Source organism: Maylandia zebra, linkage group LG3 (assembly GCF_041146795.1).
Source record: "Maylandia zebra isolate NMK-2024a linkage group LG3, Mzebra_GT3a, whole genome shotgun sequence".
Classification (NCBI taxonomy): Eukaryota; Metazoa; Chordata; class Actinopteri; order Cichliformes; family Cichlidae; genus Maylandia; species Maylandia zebra.
In genome coordinates this window covers 21,574,948-21,596,128 of record NC_135169.1, presented here as the reverse complement: position 1 = coordinate 21,596,128, position 21,181 = coordinate 21,574,948, and the positions used below count along the sequence as shown (strand labels likewise).

Here is a 21,181-nt window from a genome sequence, read left to right as displayed (position 1 = left end):
ACGGTTCGAGCCCCAGCTTGGACAGTCTCTGTCGTTGTGTCCTTGGGCAAGACACTTCACCTGTTGCCTACTGGTGGTGGTCAGAGGGCCCAGTGGCGCCAGTGTCCGGCAGCCTCACCTCTGTCAGTGCGCCCCAGAGCAGCTGTGGCTACAATGTAGCTGCCATCACCAGTGTGTGAATGTGTGGATGACTGGATGTAGTGTAAAGCGCTTTGGCGTCCTTAGGGACTAAGTAAAGCGCTATACAAATACAGGCCATTTACCATTTACTATGTCCTTATGGTATAGTGAGGGTGCTGAAGCCAATCCCAGCTACCATAGGGAGAGGCAGGGTTCATCTTGGACAGGTCACTTCAGGTCAAACTCAGGACCTTGTTGCTGTGGGGCAACAGTACTAACCACTGTTCCACTGTGCTGCCCATGAGACATAATCACTGTTATTAAAATTTTTTTTTTTTTAAAAATCAGTTTTACATACCTATTCTGTGTAACTTTATCACAGGTTTCCGGATGGTCTCCATCAGTCTGAGCTGCTCTTCATCAGTCCAGACGATAATGCCTTCAGTCTTCTGCTTCAGTACAAGTTGCTCTCCCTCCTGACTGCTGCAGAGCTCCTCCTGTTCCTCTTTAATCTGTGGAGGCTGGTCCTCCTGGTCCAGACTGGAGTTCCTCTCCTGGTTACAGACCTGCTGCTCATCCAGACCCTCCTCTTCCTCACAGTCATGTTGTTGTGGGAGGTCTTGAGGAACAAAGAAACACAAGAACAATAATCACTAATGTGTTGATACAAAAACTAATTTTTAAAAGCATGAATCAAAACCTGAACAAATGGTGATCAGCCTGTCATATGACCCATTATGAGCCACACACTTTTAAAAACCCAATTCTTTGATCTCCGGGCTAAAGGAAGAACAACACTTTGTGTTTTAATGCTCAATCAACAATCTATTTAATCAATACAATTCTCTTCATTCCATACCGACTCTTTGAGCAATACGGACGGGAGATGTGCATGGGAGGGGTGCTGCAGTTACACACACTCTTATAGCCTCAACCCCCACCCAGTCATTGTTACGGCCTCAGGTGGCCCCGCCTTCCTCTAGGTAAATCAATGTGTTCCAGGACTCGTGTGTGTGATTGGTTACTGGGAGACCCGTGCCACCCTCTCTTATGTAGAATGAAGTGTGCCAGACCACACGGACGATTGGCTGCCCCGGGATCCCGTGATGCTCCAAGAGGCAATCAGTGGCTGATCGTACCCACCTGTGGCTACAAAAGGCTGGAGGTCCTTCACTCAGTGGCTGCTGCTTAGGACTGAACATGCAGTTTGCCCTTCGTGCCTCCCTCGTCAATCTTTGTTGAACTTGTTCATATTGCTGAACTTTGTCGAATCTTGGTGCATGCTTTAAACTTAGCCTGATTAGAGTTTTGAGCTGCTAGCTGGCTGTGAGTAGGATTTTGTGAAGCTGGCTTGCCTTAGTTAAAACCCTAGCTTTTATTTTGTGTGCGGCCAGCCTGCCTTAGTTACCCTTTAACTTTTACTCGTGACTGTTCTTTCTTTATGTAATAATTGTCTGCCCAGTGGTCTGTTGCACAGCCCTGTCGGTTTTCTGTTTAAAGTTTGTAAATAAAACCTTTTGCTTTACTCAGTTTTGTGTTGGGGGGCTCGTGTATGTTACTCCCTCCCTGACGCCTAGCAGAGGGGGTCGTAACAGTCATAAAACCTAAGCATTCACATTCTTTCTCTACAAGGTATCATGAAACAGTGTAATATTCCATTCCTGTTTTTTTCTCAAAATAAATAATCAATTAATTTTATTACATGTACATGGGGATGTTCACAGCTCAGCCTCCAACATCAAAATCTGCTGGGGCAGTCCCAACAGCACAGATATTATCAACAACCTTTGTCTCTCAAAACTATGTGCCTGCTAATGCCTCTATCTCCTGCCTCCCTATCTCGTGTCCTTGCTGCCCACTTCTTCACACACTATGTTCTCCTGGCTTTGGCTTACCAACACCTTATCCCACCAAAGGCAGCTTGCCGTCGCCTCTGCTTCTCACCTACACCTCTGACCTATTCTCCCAATTCTGTGTGTGTGCTCTATGTGTGAATGTTTAGTAGCTTGACCTATGACCTACTTAAATAAATAATTAATATAATGCTTTACTATGGTTAATACAACTAAATCCCTAATACTACAATAATCTATTCTCACAACACACACACACACAACAGCTCAGGGAAATAGTTGTGCACACTCATAGCTACATGCTAACATGTTAGCATTGAAGCTCCTCACTGTGAGCAAAGACACAAAGTTTCCCAAACTAAACTGCAGGGTGACACCATGAAAACATCAGTGTGTGAAATCCTTCTTTAAACAAAGCTTCACTTCAACTGCAGATAAGTCTGTTAACAACTTGTTAAATGTGTTTTCTGCTGACATCTAACTAGATCTTTACTGCACAGCCTCAGTGTTTACAGAGGATCCAACACACACCTGATGTACTCAACACTGGAATATGTTAGAGAAAAAAAAGTTTAATAAATAAATCAATTAAAATGTTTTAAAACCTAACCTATCAGTGACCATGGACCTGCACCAGTCCAACATAGTCCATCACTGGACACTGACCCACAGCACTGATAAATGCCCAGTTTAACTTCTTCTAGTAAAGTCAGTCACACTGAAGAATCTGAGCTTGAACAGCACAGAGTTAAAAACATGTCCATACCTATGATGTGTGAGTTTCTGTCAGGTTTCCGGCTGATATCCAGCAGTCTGTGCTGACGGTTGATCTCCTCCTCATACTGGACGATGGTTTTTTGAACCTCTGAGAAGATTTCTTCACAAACAGCAGTTAGTCTCTTCTTGATGAACCCTCTCAGATACTGAGCTGAACTCATCGCTGCTTCAACTCAGGCTGAGCGGATCGATACAAGCATCGATGAAGCGATCCAGACGTTGGTATCAGATCCACACTGATGTGACGGGATCAATACTTCAGTTTGTGTCTCTCCTCCAAGTTCAGTCCGCTTCATCAACAGCAGCCATGTCTGCACACACACCGCTCCTCTACCACAGTAGTGCTGTCCTCCTCCGTTCTTCTTCGGGGCCTGATGGCGTTTGACAAATCAGCTTACAGTTGCATTAATCCCGCCTACTGGACTGGAGTGTGGACAGGAGAATAGCAGGAAAAACAAGGATAATTATATTCTTTCATCAATTTTATAATTCGATAGAACAATCATCCATTTACTCGTATTAAAGAAGACTGCTATCATCATTTCCTTATTTGTTTGAGCTTTCCTGATTTCTGATTCCAAATATAACAAACTATCCATCGTCCCTCTTTCTTCATGAAACCCACTCTGATCCCCAGAGAAGAGACTGTTAGTATCTAAAAATCAGCTTCATCTGTTTTCATTCTCTCCCCAACAATACGATGGGTTTTTAACTAGTTTACTATTATCTTTAAAATGCACACTGGATTCATTCAACACGTTTATGAGAACGCATCAATTTACTAGACGATTTAATTACACACTAATCAATATTTATAACAAATAATATATTTATGAGCACAATATCATTTTTAAATAATCTCAAAACATTTCTGACTGTGTGTCTAAATGAAATAAAGTCCAAGATAAGTCAAAAGCTGTGTCCCAATTCATAGGCCGCATCCTTTGGAGGCCGATTATGCCACAGCCAGGTGACAAAGGCTGTCCTTGTTCAAAGGCTGCTCCCAATGCGGCCCACAAATGCGTCCTCTTTTTTCATGGATTTCAAGGATGGGTTGGGTTCTTTGGTGGCTCAACCTATCCCAGGATTCATAGCCTGGCGATGGTTGTGGATAATTTTCGAAAAAATGGTGGACAGCTCAAATGGGACAGCCAAAGAGTAAACTTTTAAAATTAAGTACTAACTTTTATGTCACTTCTTTTGTTTTGATGGTTCACTTGTTAAGCTAAAAGAAAGGTGCTTTATTCATCTGTCCTGCACTCTCTCTCTTTTTCTTTCTCTCTGATTGTGGAATAAAAGTATGAACATGTGTTTATAAGTTACACTTGTGTTTGAATCCTGCAGCTTATCACACATTTGATTTCCATGTGTGACAACTGCAAGTGTCCAGAGTGAGGACAGACTGAGGGACCCACTGCTGCACATCATCTGTGACGCTTTGCACCCCTGATGATCCACCAGGACAAACTCAGCAGTGTGTGAGGAAGAGGAGGAGGAAGAGCCAGCAGCAGCTGACAGATGGAGAGAATAGACAGACTGTTCCCTGTTTGTGAAGGACTGCTAGAAAAGTTTAACATAACTAATTGTCTGTCCTGAATCAGTCTTATTAGGTAATGTTCAAATAATTTTATCCTCCCATTGTTTTCAGTGTGGGAGAAAGTACTCAGGGCCTTCAAGTTACACACTATGAAAGGCAGCAACAAGTTTAACATTCAGAAACCTAAAGTATGTATCAGCAGCAGAATGGAGCTAAAAATAAATGTTTGTTTCAGTTCTATGAAGCTTTGAGTATTTTGGATTAGTAGCACTGCTGTGTTTGTTGCATCATATTGCTGTAATTGTTTATATGCTTTATATATTCTGAGGTAAGTTGATCTATAGTGTTACATCATATTCTATAAGGATGTTATGTGTTTGCGTACTTTCTGCCCAGTTTGACCCATTTAGCAGAAGTCAGCCTGTTTAAGGGTCTGATATCTATTCTGTGTGACTTAAAGCAGTTATGACATGGTCTGATTTTCTCACCCAATAAAGGAATATTTCATATATCAGTCTACTCTTCATTCTATCAGAAACCGTTATCACAGCTCGTACATTTTCTTTTTACACAAATATGTAAGCATTAAGCCAAATTTAGTAATGCCAACATATTAAAAGAACAATATTTGTCTCTTGTATATGATACATCTATATATACACACTGTCAAAGGAACCTGTCTTCGAGTGAAGATTTAGGAAATATAAATGACTGCAACTTGAATCTTTACTGGAGCTCAGTATTTGACACTGAGTTCAAGTTCATTGCTGTAATTACTAATAATAATTAATATAATAATAACTTTAATATTGGTCATATTATAGTTACATTGCCAAAGTGAGATGACCTTAGTCTCATGAACAACATTAGCTAATTGTTATTTACTAGCTAATCTTAAAATCACTGTTCAGTACAGAAATGAAGCCCAACAATCCTGTAATCTCAGCCTCAGACAAATTTTAGTATTTGTTTTTAAAGCCCTCCATGGCTTGGTGTTGTTTTAAAATAGCTTATGCCGTATCCATCTGTGAGATCTTTTACTGTCTGTAGCAGGGGTCCCCAATCCCAGTCCACGAGGGCCGGTGTCCTTGCAGGTTTTAGATGTGTCCTTGATCCATCACAGCTGATTTAAATGGATAAATTACCTTCTCAACATATCTTGAAGTTCTCCAGAGGCCTGGTAATGAGCTAATCATTTGATTCAGGTGTGTTGACCCAGGGTGAGAGCTAAAACCAGTAGGGATACCGGCCCTCGTGGGCTGGGCTTGGGGACCCCTGGTCTGTATGAATCAAGTGCTGTCTAAAACATCAGTTCTGCCTTCTGGGGTACCTCAAGGATCTGTTTTAGGTCCGATTCTGTTTTTGCTTTATATATATATTCACTCTAGGCCAAATTATCAGATGTTACAATATTATTTTGTATCATCTTTATGCTGATGGTATTCGGTTATACTGTTCTTTCAAAGCTTCTGAGCTTTATAAATTGTCTTGTTTAAATAACTGTCTGTCAGAAATCAAACAATCGTTAAATGACTATTTCCTCCAGTTAAATACAGATAAAACAGAAACTTTAATTATTGCTCCTGATTACATGTTTTCGGAAATATCATTTGAAATATCATTTTTTCAGCATATCAGTTGTTTATATCTTTCAGTTCAATCGAGCCACAGAAACCTGGGTGTCATATTTGACCGTTCAAAGTCACTTGAGAAACACTCCAAACTACTGTTTCTGAACTGTTTATATCATCTAAAAAACATTTATAAACTCAAACTACTGTTGTCAAAGGCAGAACTTGAGTGATTATTCATGCTTTTATTTCTTCTCATTCGGATTGCTGTAATAGTCTTTAACAAATCAGCTTTGGATTGCTTTCAGTCTGTACAGAATGCTGCAGCAAGACTTTTAACTGGCACAAACAAGAGGTCACATATTACTCGAGTTTTGGTTTCTCTTCATTGGCTGCCAGTGCATTTTAGGGTTCATTTAAAAAAAATTAGTAGTAACTTTTAGAGCTCTACACGGTGAAGTTCCCCAGTATATCTCTGACTTGTTGAAACTAGGGGTGGGTTTTGATTACCGATTTATCGATAGATTCTAGCTTGGATAACGTGATATCGATTCATTAAAATCCTGAATCATACTATATCACTGTTGTGAGGTGGCGACGAGGCATATGGAACGCCAGGACTGCCATAATGAATTAATTAAATACACCATTAAATAATTAATTAAATGTGGCAATAATTAATTAAAATTGGAATTAATTAATTAAAGTTATGACACATGTAATTAATTATTTATGTATTTCACATTTTAATTAATTATTGACACATTTAATTAATTATTGACACATTTAATTAATTATTGACACATTTAATTAATTATTGACACATTTAATTAATTATTTAATGATATATTTATTTATTTCATTTTGGCAGTCCTGACGCCTGGCTCTCGTCATGAAATAATTTTATCTGTCAGCCTCACCCATCAAACTCAGGGGGCGGGGTTAACGCTGCCCATGCAGCTTCTCTAACATTTGATTGGTTGCCGTGCAAAGTAAGTCAAAACAGGTCGATCCTAGATAATCGATTGCTTGTGTAGACTTGGGGCAGCCAGTTATCCCAGAATGCAGATCAAATCACAAGCAGCAATGGTGGTGGTGTAGTTTTAAAATACCCCGTTTTTCTGTCACCAGCTACACTTTTAACAGTGTTTTAGCCGCGAATGTTGCGACGTATGTCTGGTCAGGTTGTCAACATAGAACATGTTTGCAAAAGTGCTCAGATGTTTTCAGAGATTTCACTAGCTCTGCTAACAGTTAGCATGCAGAGTGCACCGAGGGGGTTACGTTAACCGGTTTGTTTACATATTCCACTCTCCGTGTTCCACATGTTGCATTCGCAGATTCTCATTTTCACCGAACGATCGTCTCTTTCCGCCTGGTCTTGTGTCTCTGTGCTTCTGTAACATAAAGAACGAGCTGACATTTTTCTCACGAAACCAGCGATCAGCTCAACAGACCCTCAGTTTACCTGCATGCATCCTCCTCCTCATCTGTCAGCTGTTTAACACCTGCTGCTAATTCAAGAAACACGCCTAGTTACCTGGTGATAGTCACAGTTTAACTGGGCAGCCGGTGCTCGATATAACGCAATGTCAGCGCATTTTTCTGCACAAGATAAGTAAATATAGTGTTTTCCCCGAGCGCAGAGCTGCTGGAGCTTGTTTCCTTACAGAGCACTTTATAGGCGAACCAGCTTTATCAGCGGCTGATGTCCAATCACCGGCACACAGCTTTGAAACCTCAGCTGAGTTTTAGCTCTCAGTGGTTAAACGCTGGACTTCATTCACTCAGGTTCTGTCTGTCGGGTCACGTTTACTTCGCTGTTTTATTTACAACTGAGCAAATCGGTTTGGCTGAGGTTAAAGTTACGTTTCATAACTGCATAGTTTCACAGACGTTTAATGGTTCACTGGCACATGTGTTAGACTGAACTATCATCTAAATATCATCTGTTTTTTAATAGTTATTCAACTGTATTCTAAGCACCAGCTGTCTGTTAGAATGTGATTTTTTTTCTCTCTCTGTTGGCAGAGGTATAAAAATGCGCAGGAAAATCTGACGTGCATGGCAAACTTCACCGACGATATTTAGGGAGGAATAAACACACATCAAACATAAATGAACCATTTGTCTGTCTCCATAATTGAGAGAATTTTCTCTTCTTATGTCAACACTCTCTCTCTTTTTTTTTGCTTTTTTTTTGCTTTTTCGGTCATGTTATGTTTACCTGTCAAAGGCTTGTTACAAACTATGAAACACATCGTGCAGACTTCTGGATGTTAGAAGAAAACTAATACTGCTCATGAATGAGACTAAAGGCAGGAAGGTGTCCTTTAAAACTAAACATGTTAATAGGACCTCCCTGTTTATATCATAGTTTATGATATAGCACGTGTATTTCAGTAATAGCCTGCTGAGGCCACTATACGTGCTGGCCTCATATCAAATGTGAAGGCAGACTGAGTCTATGTTTGACGTTTGTTTATATCTAATCTTCCTTTTCAAACATTTAAACAGCAGCGAGTCTGCAGCTGAGGGAATACAAATTCAAATTGTCGGAACAGGTTTGCTCGTTTCTTGGATTCATTTGGTGATTTATTAAATGTATAACTGTTATTCTAATCTGCTGCTGGGTCTCTTACACTTTTCTTTATGCTGTATATTTTCACGTCTCTGGAATAGTTGGCAGTTAGATAGTCAGCTGGGAAACTTTGTGTTAACTCATGGAGCTGAGGATATCGTGGATATGCTGACCTCGCTGCGTGGTGTACAGAGCGAGGTCAGCATGATTAATATTCACAATAAAAATATTAGCCGAACATCATGAAGTCTGTATGTGTTTCATAGTGTCGAACAACCTTTGTACAGTTAAAGCCAGCAGTTACTACATGACGGAAACACCAACGTTATCTCTTTTACGTGTTTATACACAGGTCACACTGATTACTGAACAAAAACCCAAAGATCAGATGTTAAACAGATTTATTTGCTCTCTCTCCTCCTTAAACATGTTTTTAATGTTAGTTATAATTCAGAATTGGCGACTGAAACACGTAGGACACATAAGAACATCAGGAAATAAAACACCGATAAATATAACCGCAGTAAAAGAAGTCAGCGGGGGTTACTACAGCTGTGTACCGGGGCCTGCGCTTTGTCGGTGGGATTGCTTGCGAGGCGAGCGGGTCTATCCCACGCTTTGCCGTGAGACTGGGCAGACCTCTCCGAAATCATCGAAACACTTTTGCAAAGAGGCTGTATCTTGACAAACCGACCAGACACATGAAGATTAAACCACTACATTCTCGGCTAAAAAAATATTAAAACGGTATTTGGTAACACACAAACAGGGTTTTTCAAAGCTCAGTTCTGTTAGCTTCCACATGCCGGTTGTTGTGTGCTAGAAACAATGGCCACCAGGCCAAAGCAATGGTTTTGACTCGATCAGCGTTAACCCCGCCCCCTGAGTTTGATGGGTGAGGCTGACAGATACAATTATTTCAAGATGAGAGCCAGGCGCCAGGACTGCCAAAATGAAATAAATAAATATATCATTAAATAATTAATTAAATGTGTCAATAATTAATTAAATGTGTCAATAATTAATTAATTACATGTGTCATAACTATTTATTTAATTAATTAATTCCAATTTTAATTAATTATTGCCACATTTAATGGTGTATTTAATTAATTCATTATGGCAGTCCTGGCGTTCCATAGAGGCAAAGCAAACGTAGCCGATGTTTTACCTGATGGGTACAATGTTGCTGCTGCTCCTGCTGCTGATAGGGCTGGAGGGCAGGGCTGTGTTGATCTGAGACTGTAGACATTAAAAAGTCCATAGGAGAGATGGTAGCTGATTAAACAAGTGTCATGAGATAATAACAAAATGCAAAGATTGGTGACAGCGCTTGGAACCATAAGGCAACGAAAAACTGTGACATAAACTCGGCTCTGCCTGTGATTCACTCTTTGCTTCTCTTCTTCCTTCCATCCCATCTTTTCATATATCACTCTCCACTTGCTATGTGAGAACAAGGCACAACTTGCTATTGCAATAAACTATAATCTAATTATCCACACCTAACAATTCTTGCACTTAATCTATAATAAAATGATAACAGAAAAATGTTATAGCACTGCCTTTAGTAGCCTCACACAGCTCCTACTGTTTCCTCCTCATGTCCTTACCAGGCATTTCTGGACAATGTTATATCCTGAGTAATAATTAAAAAAAAAACCCATATACATAAAACACACACATGCACGCACACACAGTGACATTTTAGACCTTCTTCAGAATACTGTATATACTATGGGCATCATGGTGCTGATCCAGAATCCTTACATTATTATGTATTACTAGAGCTACAATAATAAAGCAATGAGGAGGAGGAAGTAATAAATATGAAATAATGTCATTATGATGATTCCATTTGTTTCACTATCCACTCTGTGCAGGGCAAAGCTTATTACATGTTTAAACTGTAGAGATACAATCATTTTACTGCTGTAAAATCCAAATTTTGTCTTATTTAAAATATAAATCTAATATAATCTGCTTCTTAATGTATGTTCTTTAAAATACAGCGTGTGTTTTTTAAAATATTATAATATATAATGCATAATTATGTGGACATGCATATTAGATCGTTTTTTAGTGAAATATAATCCCCCCAGAAAGGCAGGAAAAGCGCTGTAAAACATTTTTTAAAAGTTGCCTCAACAAAAGGGCACTTTGGGCACCCATCAGGAAAGGGGCGGGTGCTCCAGCCCCTCCAGCCCCCCCCCCTGCACGTGCCTGCTTCATCTCAAGCACTTAGGTCTTGTTGGGATTGAAAATGTTTGATTCCTTCTATTAAAATACGCGGTTATAATCATTTTCATATATTTACTGCAAATGTGCTCATTTCAGTTGGCACTCGGTCTTCTGAAGGTCATAAGCTTCGTTCAGCATGATTGTCAGGACTGCTGACTGAAGGAAATGACTTGCAGAGGGGTCTCTACAGACGTATTGCAGAGGGCGTTTATCTTGCTGAACCACATCCCTACAAACACTCATCAGAGAGCCGTTTCTCAGTATTATAGCACTCTTCATCTCCCTACAGGCGTATTTATCGCTGTTGTAGCTGAATCTTCCTTAGATAGTTAGATAGTTAGTTTTTGTTAATTTATGTTGTAAATTTATGTTGCATGTAGGGTTGCCAACCGTCCCTTAAAATACGGAATCGTCCCGTATTTAGAAACAAAAGTACACGTCCCGTATTGAGCTAATAAGGGACGCACTTTGTCCCGTAATACAGTGAGAATCAAAAGTAGTCTATAAATGTTTATGGAATTAACGCTTTGTTTGAAAACATAATTCCCAGACCCTCTCCTGCTTTGTGACCAATGAGCTGACAGCACACTTATGACAATTCGAGTATGACAATTCAGATTACCGCTCATCTCATTGGTCGAGGAAAGGTCGCTTGCGGAGAAAATACCGGAAGACAACAGATGACCACAACAAGAAGCATGGCCAACAGGGAAACAAACGCCGACACTGCGGTGCAAGTCTCGGACGACAGTACACCTAAAGCTGGACAGACACTGTGCGATTTTCAAACTGCACGATTGACTCGCAGGGGTTAGAAGTTGGTAGGTCACGATGCAGGTCTCACACTATACCGCCCGATGCTCTGATGCGACCTGAGTGCTCACACTGTGCCTCCATAAAATGAAGGTTATAACAGAAAATCTGTCGCTCGCTCTCCCTCTCTGTCTTTTACTCACACAGACACACCACCACCATCAACTTTGCTAAATTGCTAATGAAAAACATGATCAGGCAGTTGTGATTGAGCAGCAGTGTAAATCCAACTATTTTCACGGTTGTTGTGGTCGTGATAATTTTGTGATGCCACATCGAAAAGGCTCGGATGAGCTTTCCAAAGTTCTACAAGTTGTGCCTCCATCGCTTGTGTCCAGATCACACGCTGCACAGCCGTGCTGCTCCGTCTTTTTCACCGACGTTTACGTGTTTGCGAGTGAGCAGTGTGAGCGGCTGCGGTGACACGTCACGAGCGATTGATGATCGGGACAATGGCGTGTCCAGCGGGGTGGCCTGGGGGGGCACAGGCCACCCCCCAAACCAGACTGGCCACCCCAGGTGCCACCCCAAAGGCAAAACAATAAAATTCAATCAAATATCCGATTATGTTTTCACGGTGACGCTCAGATATCCGAGTGTAAGTGAATGCAGCATCGCTTCTGCGCTATGCGCATCACGTTAGCAAAGGTAGGAGAGCCAAGCCGAAAGACGTCACTGCAGGAAACAATTTTTCGGTGAAAGAAAATGAGGACAGAATAAATGTCCCGGTAAGTAATATCAAGTTTGTTGAGTTTAGTAAACTTCGGTGAAATTAGAATACCAAGGAGAAAATAACACTTAAAGAATTATTGCAGCCGTCGAATATTTCAGACAGTATGCTACTGAGGGCAGCTAGCATAAGAGTTATGAGTTATAAGATATAATCTAAGTCGTAACATTGCTGTATGGAGCTGCAAATTTGGTTGCAGGTTAACATAGCTGGACTGGCCATCGGGCATACCGTGCACATGCCCCGTGACTTATTTTTTATTTTTTTTGTAATGGCATGAACAATGAGAGGTGGTGGATTGGCCAGATGCAGGTCGATGTGTAGAAATAACTCCGTTGTTTGGTGGTGGCTATGACGGGGCTTCCACAGAGGCCAGCAGGTGGATGAGGGAAGGGGAGGCAGGAGGAGAGCCCCGAAGCAGCCGCCAGTCTGAGTGTCAGGTGAACTGAACTTCAGGTAAGAAGTTATGAGCTGCAGTCTATCTGGGTCAGATATAAACCAAGTTTAGGTGGAGTTTATTTTCATGTTGCTGACTTTTTACTGTCAGTTGCAATAACTCATACTGCGTTCTAGCCAGTTTGACGGAGTTTTTATACAGCTGGGTGGGTGCTATGATGTTACTGATAGTGAACTTTATTTTATTCATAAGGTTAGTAGAGTTGCCAACGGCTCCTTAAAAAATGGAATGGTCCCTCATTCAGAGAAAATATTACACGTTTCATATTGAGCTGAGAAGAGACGCAGTTTGTCCCGAACTTCAGCTAGGATGGAAAAAGACACAAAGCTGGATTTATTCTGTCTTTATGCTGCACAGCTGCCTCTTCTTCTCTCATTCTCTCCCCCTCCCTCTCCTGTTGCTACTTCAATCATGAAACTGATCAATGATCAGCTGATCGTCTCTCTTGTTTATTTATCGCCCACTTTGCGCCAGAAAGAGGAAACCAGCGGATGTCGTGCTAAACAACAGCAGCACGTTTAAGCTTGATCAGCTGTTGTTAGAATTTATTTAATATTAATTTCTAGTATCAGCTGATGTTTGCTGGAGCCACAGCTGTAAAGCTGCTGGTCATGATGTCTGTTTAGATATGTGGTGAGAGGGAAACATGAAGATGAAACCAGGAGATGTCCTTACTGAACCATCAGAGCTGAACAGGTGATGGAGAAACAGGTTTACCTTTTAGGTGACATGAATGAGTTGAAGGGAAGTTATGAACTGTTTCTGAGAGACAAATAACACCAGGATCCTTTTCTAAGCAGCTGACAGCTGGTAACTGTGCAGGGGGCGGGTCTAGCAAAGTTTTGCCAGGGGGCCAGGTAGGGCATTAACAGGGAGAGGTGGGGCACAAAGAAATACTTTTCTTTCTTATTCTCATTTAAAATATCTCGCTTTTATTAAATAATTATCTAAATCTTACAACCAAAGTTTTTATCTGACGTAAAATGTATAGAAATCATACATATACCAACAAGACTGTACATCACTGTCACAGCAGCGTTTGTTTTCATTCAAAGGCTTTATGGCTTTACTACCTGGTGGGTCAGTCTGTAGTAAAAATGCCCGATTTTCTGTCCCAGTCCAGCCCTGCAGGTTAATACTGGCAGTGTCACCATGCCAGCTGACTGGATTTCATCATCAGCCAGTGTTGTTCTTTATCAATATTAACAAAGTTTACCATAAGGCAGCATAGAAAGTATTTACTTGCTTTCAGGTTTTATTCAAATGTTAGTCTTTTCAGTTGTTTCCCCACTTTTTTCCTGTTTCAAAATCAAACACCAGTTTGTGAGAAGATTATCTTCTTTTTTTAACAGGCAGATAAAGTTTTGCATTGGCTAATTTGTCAATTGTTTGTTACAGATGTTCGTATTTTAATATTCAAAAATGTTTTTGCCCAAAACATATGTGCACTATATGTCAGTAAAAATACTATGCAAATATTGATGTCCTTGAATGCTGAGTAAACACTGACAAAGCACTGATTGTATCTCTTGTACTTTATCAACACAGTATCTAAAAACTTTGCACCGTAGTGGTTAAAATCTCATTCTAATAAGAGTTAAAAGTGCATTTGGTTATTAGGTTTATAGGATTATTGAATTATGGTTAAGGGTTGGTAGAATTTTTTTTTTTAAACATTATCTGCCAATTAAATCTGCCACCCTTCTCCAAATCTGTGCCCCTACCTGGCCCCCCCAACAAAAATTTTCTAGACACGCCACTGGATCGGGAGCTGGTCGTGAGGTGTTAATCGCTTCTCGTTACCTCACGTATACTACACGACGCACGATGAAGGCCAAAAGCGGGCCGATCACCAAATCGGTCGCACGACTCAAAAATCGTCTCAAAATGGGCCTAAAACCGCACAGTGTGAGCCCAGCATTAGAGCAGCAATGTTTGTTCCCCTCAGAGAAAGGGAAGAATGGGAAAAGGAAAACACCTGGCTGGAAAAAGTTAATATGGGCATGTGCAGTGAATATCAGCGCTATGTGGCCAGAAGTGTGATAATATAACTTATTTTGTGTAATAAACAACTGCAAGGATAGATGATTACAACAAATAGATGACTAATACATAAAAGTAATACATAGATGAATAATGATGATGAGTTAAGATGCTTAATCATGGGAACAAGCGGGTTTACAAACAGGAGCAGCTGATTAGCATTAGAAAAGCTGAAATAATACCTCAGCTGTAGCCAATTGTACTAAATGCACTAAATGTGCACTGTTACAAGAATGTTTTTCGTTCTATTGCTTTCTATTGTTTTCTATTATTTTAAGTTAAGCAGGACAGAGTTCTTTTAAAGAAAGATTTACTTATATTCTCAAAAGTTAAGCATGACAGGCTTCTGTTTAAGAAAGAGACCTGTTTTACTGTGTTAATGTTGTCATTTTGAAAATAAATGGCTAAATGATCATTTGTTTCACATGTGTTCATATCACAAAGAATAGAATATGCATCTACTTAAATCAACTTCAAGTCAAATGGTTAAAAAAATAATTTCACACACAAAAAAAGAGCTAGAAAATTCACCACACTGGGAAGGGTGAAGACAACTGGGTCGCCCGGCCCTGGCCACGAGGTGTCCCTTATTTATTTTTTCAGGGAGTTGGCAACCCTAGTTGCATGTAGCACCTTGGTCCTGGAGGAACGTTGTTTCGCTTCACTGTGTACTAGGTGTATATGGTTGAAGTGACAATAAAGCCAATTTCAACCTGGTTCCACTCACCGAACGACGACCGTCTGGAGGCGATTTTATGATCACTTTAAATCCGTCCTCGTGTCTCGTTGTCACGGTTACACTGCGCTCACTGTCCGTTTCCTCCACATTACAGGTTTACTTTCACTCTGCTGGTTGTTGCTCTGCTTTTACGTTTTCCTTGTTTCACCGCTTCTCTCTCACCATCTACTTCTGTTCTCATTTCACTTCCTGAGACGTCACTTCCCTCTGCCGTCTGCTGTCCATTCACAGCCCGTTTGGTCAATTCAGTCGCCCCTCCCCCCGACACTCCTGCTCTGCTGGTTGCCACAGCAGAGCACGTGACTGAGCAGACGCCTTTGTTTGTTTGTTTTTAGCAGATGAGGTGACTGAATATGATTCATTTACATATTTGTTGTCGTTTTAATCCGTAGCTCCGATTTTCTAAATGAAGCCAAGTATTTTTCTCCTCTCTGTGTCAGTGCGACACAGTAACTCTTATCTCTGAGTGAGTGCAGCACAGCACACAGCAGCAGAGACAGGATAACAAACTGTGTGACAGGCTGTTCATTGTTCCCACTTTATTAGAGATTTACATGATGAATTCGTAGGAACTAATTACAAGGTCAAAGATAAACAGACATAAATCACATGTGTTTATGTGTGAACAAACAGACATGTGTTAAACATATAAACACGCATTAAAGCCATTAAAGTGTCTTACAGTCCCTGTTAACACATGCCTACTGACACACAGTAATGTGTGTTTGAATACAACCTGAAACCTGTTAATGTTCTGATTTAACAGCAGATTTCTCCACATGCAGGGCAGAGAAATTCCTGCATCTGTCACACAAAAAGTGGAAAATATATTTGTTTGACATTTTAATCATAATAACAAAAAAATAAAAAATGTTGGTAGATCCACTTTTTAGGAAGATGAGGTGATGAAGAAGAGAGTATTGAGTGGAAAAAGGCCAGTGAGTTCATGTAAATGCTGCTTCTGCTGTAAGAAACAGACCTAAAAGTGAACAAATGCTCCATGATTCTCATTTCTATCCATCATTTTGAACACTGACTATAAATGTGTTCACTTCATTATTGTGTGATTTGGTTTCTTCACGTGTCTCCTTCAGTGCAAATAAAGGACTGTTAGAGTGTGTGCTGTATGTTTTTCTGAAGCATGACAATCCTTTCCAACAAGTATTTCCAGCTGTTTGTCTCCACTCTGCACTTTAGTCTTTCTTCCTGTCATGTCTGTGTTTGTCCACCAGGTGTCTCCCTCAGCTCATTTTCTCCAAATCAGAAGCTTCAGATTTGTGGAGACGCTGTACCTCCCAGCAGGGCTGGACTGGGACAAAAAATTGGCCCGGGCATTTTGACTAGCGACCGGCCCACCAGGTATTATAAGATAAGATAAGATACCTTTATTAGTCCCACAAGGGGAAATTTCATGTTAAGGCTGCCGACCTATTGCACACAATGGCGGCGCCATCTTACCCTCCGACCATACATACATTAAACAAAAACATTACATGGGGAAGACAGGTCAGAGAGGTATAACAATGGAAAAATGCACCACATGAGGAAAGATAAGGAGAAAAAAATAATCAGTTTGAGAACAGAAAAAAACACCTCTGCACATAGCACATGAAAAAAACATATCTTGCAGCTCCACCCAGCCATCAGTGCCAGGTAGCAGGGGCAAGCTCAGTTTTTTGCACCTGCCTCCTATCATTTAATGTGCAGCTGGAAATCAGTTGCTACAATTCCATGCTCTGCTCCTCCACCATTGCCGTTTATCTCTTCAAGGCATAAGAATCCAGCTGTGATGTTTTCTATCCCTCCTTCTGCAAAGTGCAGAAGCAAAGTTTGCCAAGTTGTTTCTTTATCCCTCATTCACAAAGGCAGGTTTTTCTACCAACAAGTTGCCAGTTTCTTTGCATCTATCATTGCAAAAAGGAGCAGCTAACCCTTCCAGCAATGGGATGCCATGAATCTATAATTCATAAATGCAGGATCAAGCTTTCTACCACAGAGTTGCCACTTTCTCTGCATCTATCATTGCAAAAAGCAGCAGTGAACCCTTCTGCTTCCAGGATGTCAGTTCTCTGCCATCTACATATTGTTTGCAGAAAAAAAAAGAAAAAAAAAAGAAAAAGAACATGGGCACCAGATAGTGAGTTCATTGCTCTACTATCCTTCATTTGCAACATGCTGCAGCAAACTTCCTGACACTGGGATGCCAGTTTATCATTCGCAAAATGCAGAAACAAGTTTTTCTGCCACTGGGATGTGAGTTTCTCCGCTTCTAGCCTTCATATGCTAAGCAGCAGTGATTCCTTTTGGCACTAAGATTCCAGGTTATCTGTCTTTATCCCTGCTTGTCAAATGCAGCAGAAAGCTTTTTGCATCAGGATGCCAGGTTCTCTATATTCTAAGCTTCCTTCACAAAATAAAGCAGCTCACTTTTCGAACACTGGATTGGCAGCCTCGGCTATCTATCATTTGCAAAAACAACAACAACAAAAACTATTATCAGCTTCAGGTTGCCAGTTTGTTGCTCTGCTATCCTTGGTTTGCAACTTGCAGTAGTAAAATTTTCTGGCACCAGGATGCCAGTTTGCCTTCCTACTATCCTTCTTTCACAAATGTAGCAGCAAGCTTTCCCCACTGGGATGCCAGTTTCCCTGATTCTACCCACCTTCATAAAATATAACAGTGCATATTCCTGGCACCGTGTTGCCAGTCTTCTTCCCCATATCGTTCATTTGCAAACACAGCAGTAAACATTCCTTACACCGGAATGCCAGTTTCTCAGTTTTGTCCCTTCCTCCGCAAATGCAGTAACAAACCCTTCTGGTACAGGGGTGGCATTTTCTCTGCCATCTATCCTTCCTTCGCAGTGCACCATCGTGGCAACAGGATTCCAGGTTCTCTATCCTCGATTGCTCTTTTTTAAGACATTTTAAGCGCATAATTCCTCAAGGCGTCCCTTCACTTCTCATATGGTTTTTCTAAAGATTTGTAATGTGCTGAATATGAATACGCATATTCAGCACGTTACGGCAGACTGGATGACATGCTCATGCTTTTCAGAATACTTTTATTCACACTTTTGTTTGCTGTTCACTCCAGACCGGCTGCAGCTTCTCAGCTCAGCTACACACATCACCAACAAGAACAACGACAGACAAAAAGCAGAGCGTTTTATGCCGGTGAGGTGTGATTGTAGATGACATGCAGGTGATTCCATCTCCCCTGCAGCAGCACCGCAGACCACACCCCGCCACAGGTATAATTTAAACTCACATGATTATCAACCATAAGAACAAATTCAGATTTATATTGTATAAGGCAGTGGTTCTCAGACTTCTTCATTCCCCACGTGGCAGGACGAAATATTTTCACACCCCATCTAAACAATGACAGAAAAGCCTAGCTGCAACTTTATTTAGACAATAAACTCATTCACAATGAATCCTTCAGTATTTTTTGTTTTAACTTTCATTTCAAACAACTATTTGTAACTTTCATTACTAGACTGCTTCATTAGTCTCCACCACTTCTTCAAAAAAGCAACAAATAAAGCAGAATGTGAACATTGCCAAACATGGAAAAATAAAGTTGTCTTATAAAAAACAACAACCCAGAAACCTGTGAACAGAGATGAAAAATATCGAACTTAGTGAGAGCTTAATACTATTCACTCTTAGTGGCTGCAGTGAGCCTGTTTTTGACTGCAGAGCTGTGGCATGGAGACAGAATTTATTTCTCTTGTGTCGGGAGCATTCACTGGGCAGGGCGAGCGGATCCAGTTGACTCCGCCTCCATTACAACCAACTAGACGTGGAAGTATTGAACTGCTTTTGTGAAAAATGAGTGTTGTCACATTACCGTTCAGTTTGTAGGTTACAACAGAAAATGATACATATACTGTCCTCATGTTATCGGACAGGATTATTTCAATAAACAAAAGGACATTTTGACTGATTATTATTTTTATTCTTCTGTTCAGAGCTAAAACCTCCAACATTTCAGGAGTAGTTAGTCATTATAAGAGGTGTTCGTAGACTAAAAATCAAGAGTGTGTGATACTGTTTGTCTATGGTGCGCCTGCTGCCTGCGGCACAGGGAGGAGAGGGCGGGGCGGGATTCTCTGGCTGGCGCAGCATCGAATAACCAACTCGAAAAATAAAACAAAATAAAAACAAACCAACAAACACGAAAACATCAGACATTATGATACAGACTTATAATTTGCACCGACGTTTTATGGAAATTCTATACACGAAAAGTGAGCGCGAGAGCCCTCGGTGCGCCTGCTCGCTGCTGAAGTCAAAGTAAACTTTATTGTCATCTCCGCTACATACAGTCCAGTATATAGAGAGACGAGACGACGAGGTTCCAGTTACAGCAGTGCAAGTAAACAAACAATAAATATAAGAAGAGTAAGAAAATAAATATACACTTTAGGACCAGGGGTAAAGGGATCAATAACAATTTAAAATTTATAACTTACAGTTTGATGATTCAAAGTCTCACACACAACCCGTCAAAAGGGGAGGGAGACCTGCTGCTTCCAAATAGAGCACATTTAATTCATAATGATGTAAATCCAAGTCCATTATGTATTCATGATTTGAATCCTGGGTTGTGCGAAATCCCAGAAATAAACCGTAGACAAAGCGAATCTGTGAAATAAGGTGTAGGTCTGTTAGGTTATGATTCTTGGGTTGGGGGATGGGTGTTCATACGGGAGTGCAAAATTAAAACCAAGATGGACAAGAAAAGTTCAAAGCCATCAGATCCTTAGTTTAGAAAAGGAAGTGTTTAGTGGGAGTATTCACCCAGGGCACCAAACAGGCTAGGATCACCACTGCATCCAGGAATAGACATGTCTTGGTGCCTCCATCTCTCATGACTGGATATTAACGTTGACCATGAAACAGCATTTCAAAAGAGCAAATATCTCATTTATTATCTCTAATATCACGGTGGTTAGCACTGTTGCCGCACAGCAAGAAGGTCCTAAGTTCAATTCTAACATCAGGCCGGGGTCTTTCTGTGTGGAGTTTGCATGTTCTCCCCGTGTTTGCGTGGGTTCCCTCCGGGTACTCCGGCTTCCTCCCACCGTCCAAAGACATGCAGCTTGTGGGGATAGGTTAATTGGAAAATCCAAATTGCCATTAGGTGTGAATGTGCGAGTGAATGTGAGTGTGAATGGTTGTCTGTCCCTGTGTGTTGGCCCTGCGACAGACTGGCGACCTGTCCAGGGTGTACCCTGCCTCTCGCCCTATGACAGCTGGGATAGGCTCCAGCGCCCCCCGCGACCCTGAAAAGGATAAGCGGAAGCGGATGGATGGATGGATGGATGAATAAACTGTCAAAACATTGGAACGTGCTCAGAGGTTAGCTGCTGTACGCTGTACAGACACACTGACCCTATTGTAAGGTCACTGAGAAGATGCAATGCAATACATCAACAACTGTACAGTGTTCGAATCTCTAATCAGCGATGGTGGAGAAATTCTAAAAGAACAACTTAGAATAAATAAAGCAGTAAAAAGTCACTCGTCAGTTTATTAATACTATTCTGAAAAAGTACTTAAATGCTCGATTTCACTGAAAGTAAATTAAGAACATTTAAAATTATAATTGATTCTATAGCAAAATGGATCATCTAAAGCAATCATCATTGTTTCATTTACTCCTTGATCTTGTTACAGGTTTTCTTTCTATTTATATTTTACAACCATGTT

At 40.7% G+C, this 21,181-nt stretch overlaps 1 protein-coding gene across 5 annotated transcripts in view; it reads right to left on the bottom strand.

Annotated features, from left to right (window-relative positions):
• LOC101477558 (uncharacterized) overlaps positions 1-21,181 on the bottom strand; it is a 45,941-nt gene that overhangs the window by 8,380 nt on the left and 16,380 nt on the right. For 2 of the 5 annotated variants that reach the window (XM_076882380.1, XM_076882384.1), the window contains exon 3: positions 479-739. In XM_076882380.1, coding sequence (XP_076738495.1) covers positions 479-739 — 261 coding nt within the window. Of the gene's footprint in view, positions 1-478; positions 740-2,739; positions 3,174-9,609; positions 9,681-15,449; positions 15,680-21,181 lie in introns of those variants that run through there. The other 3 variants (XM_076882381.1, XM_076882382.1, XM_076882383.1) reach the window with 3 other exon arrangements.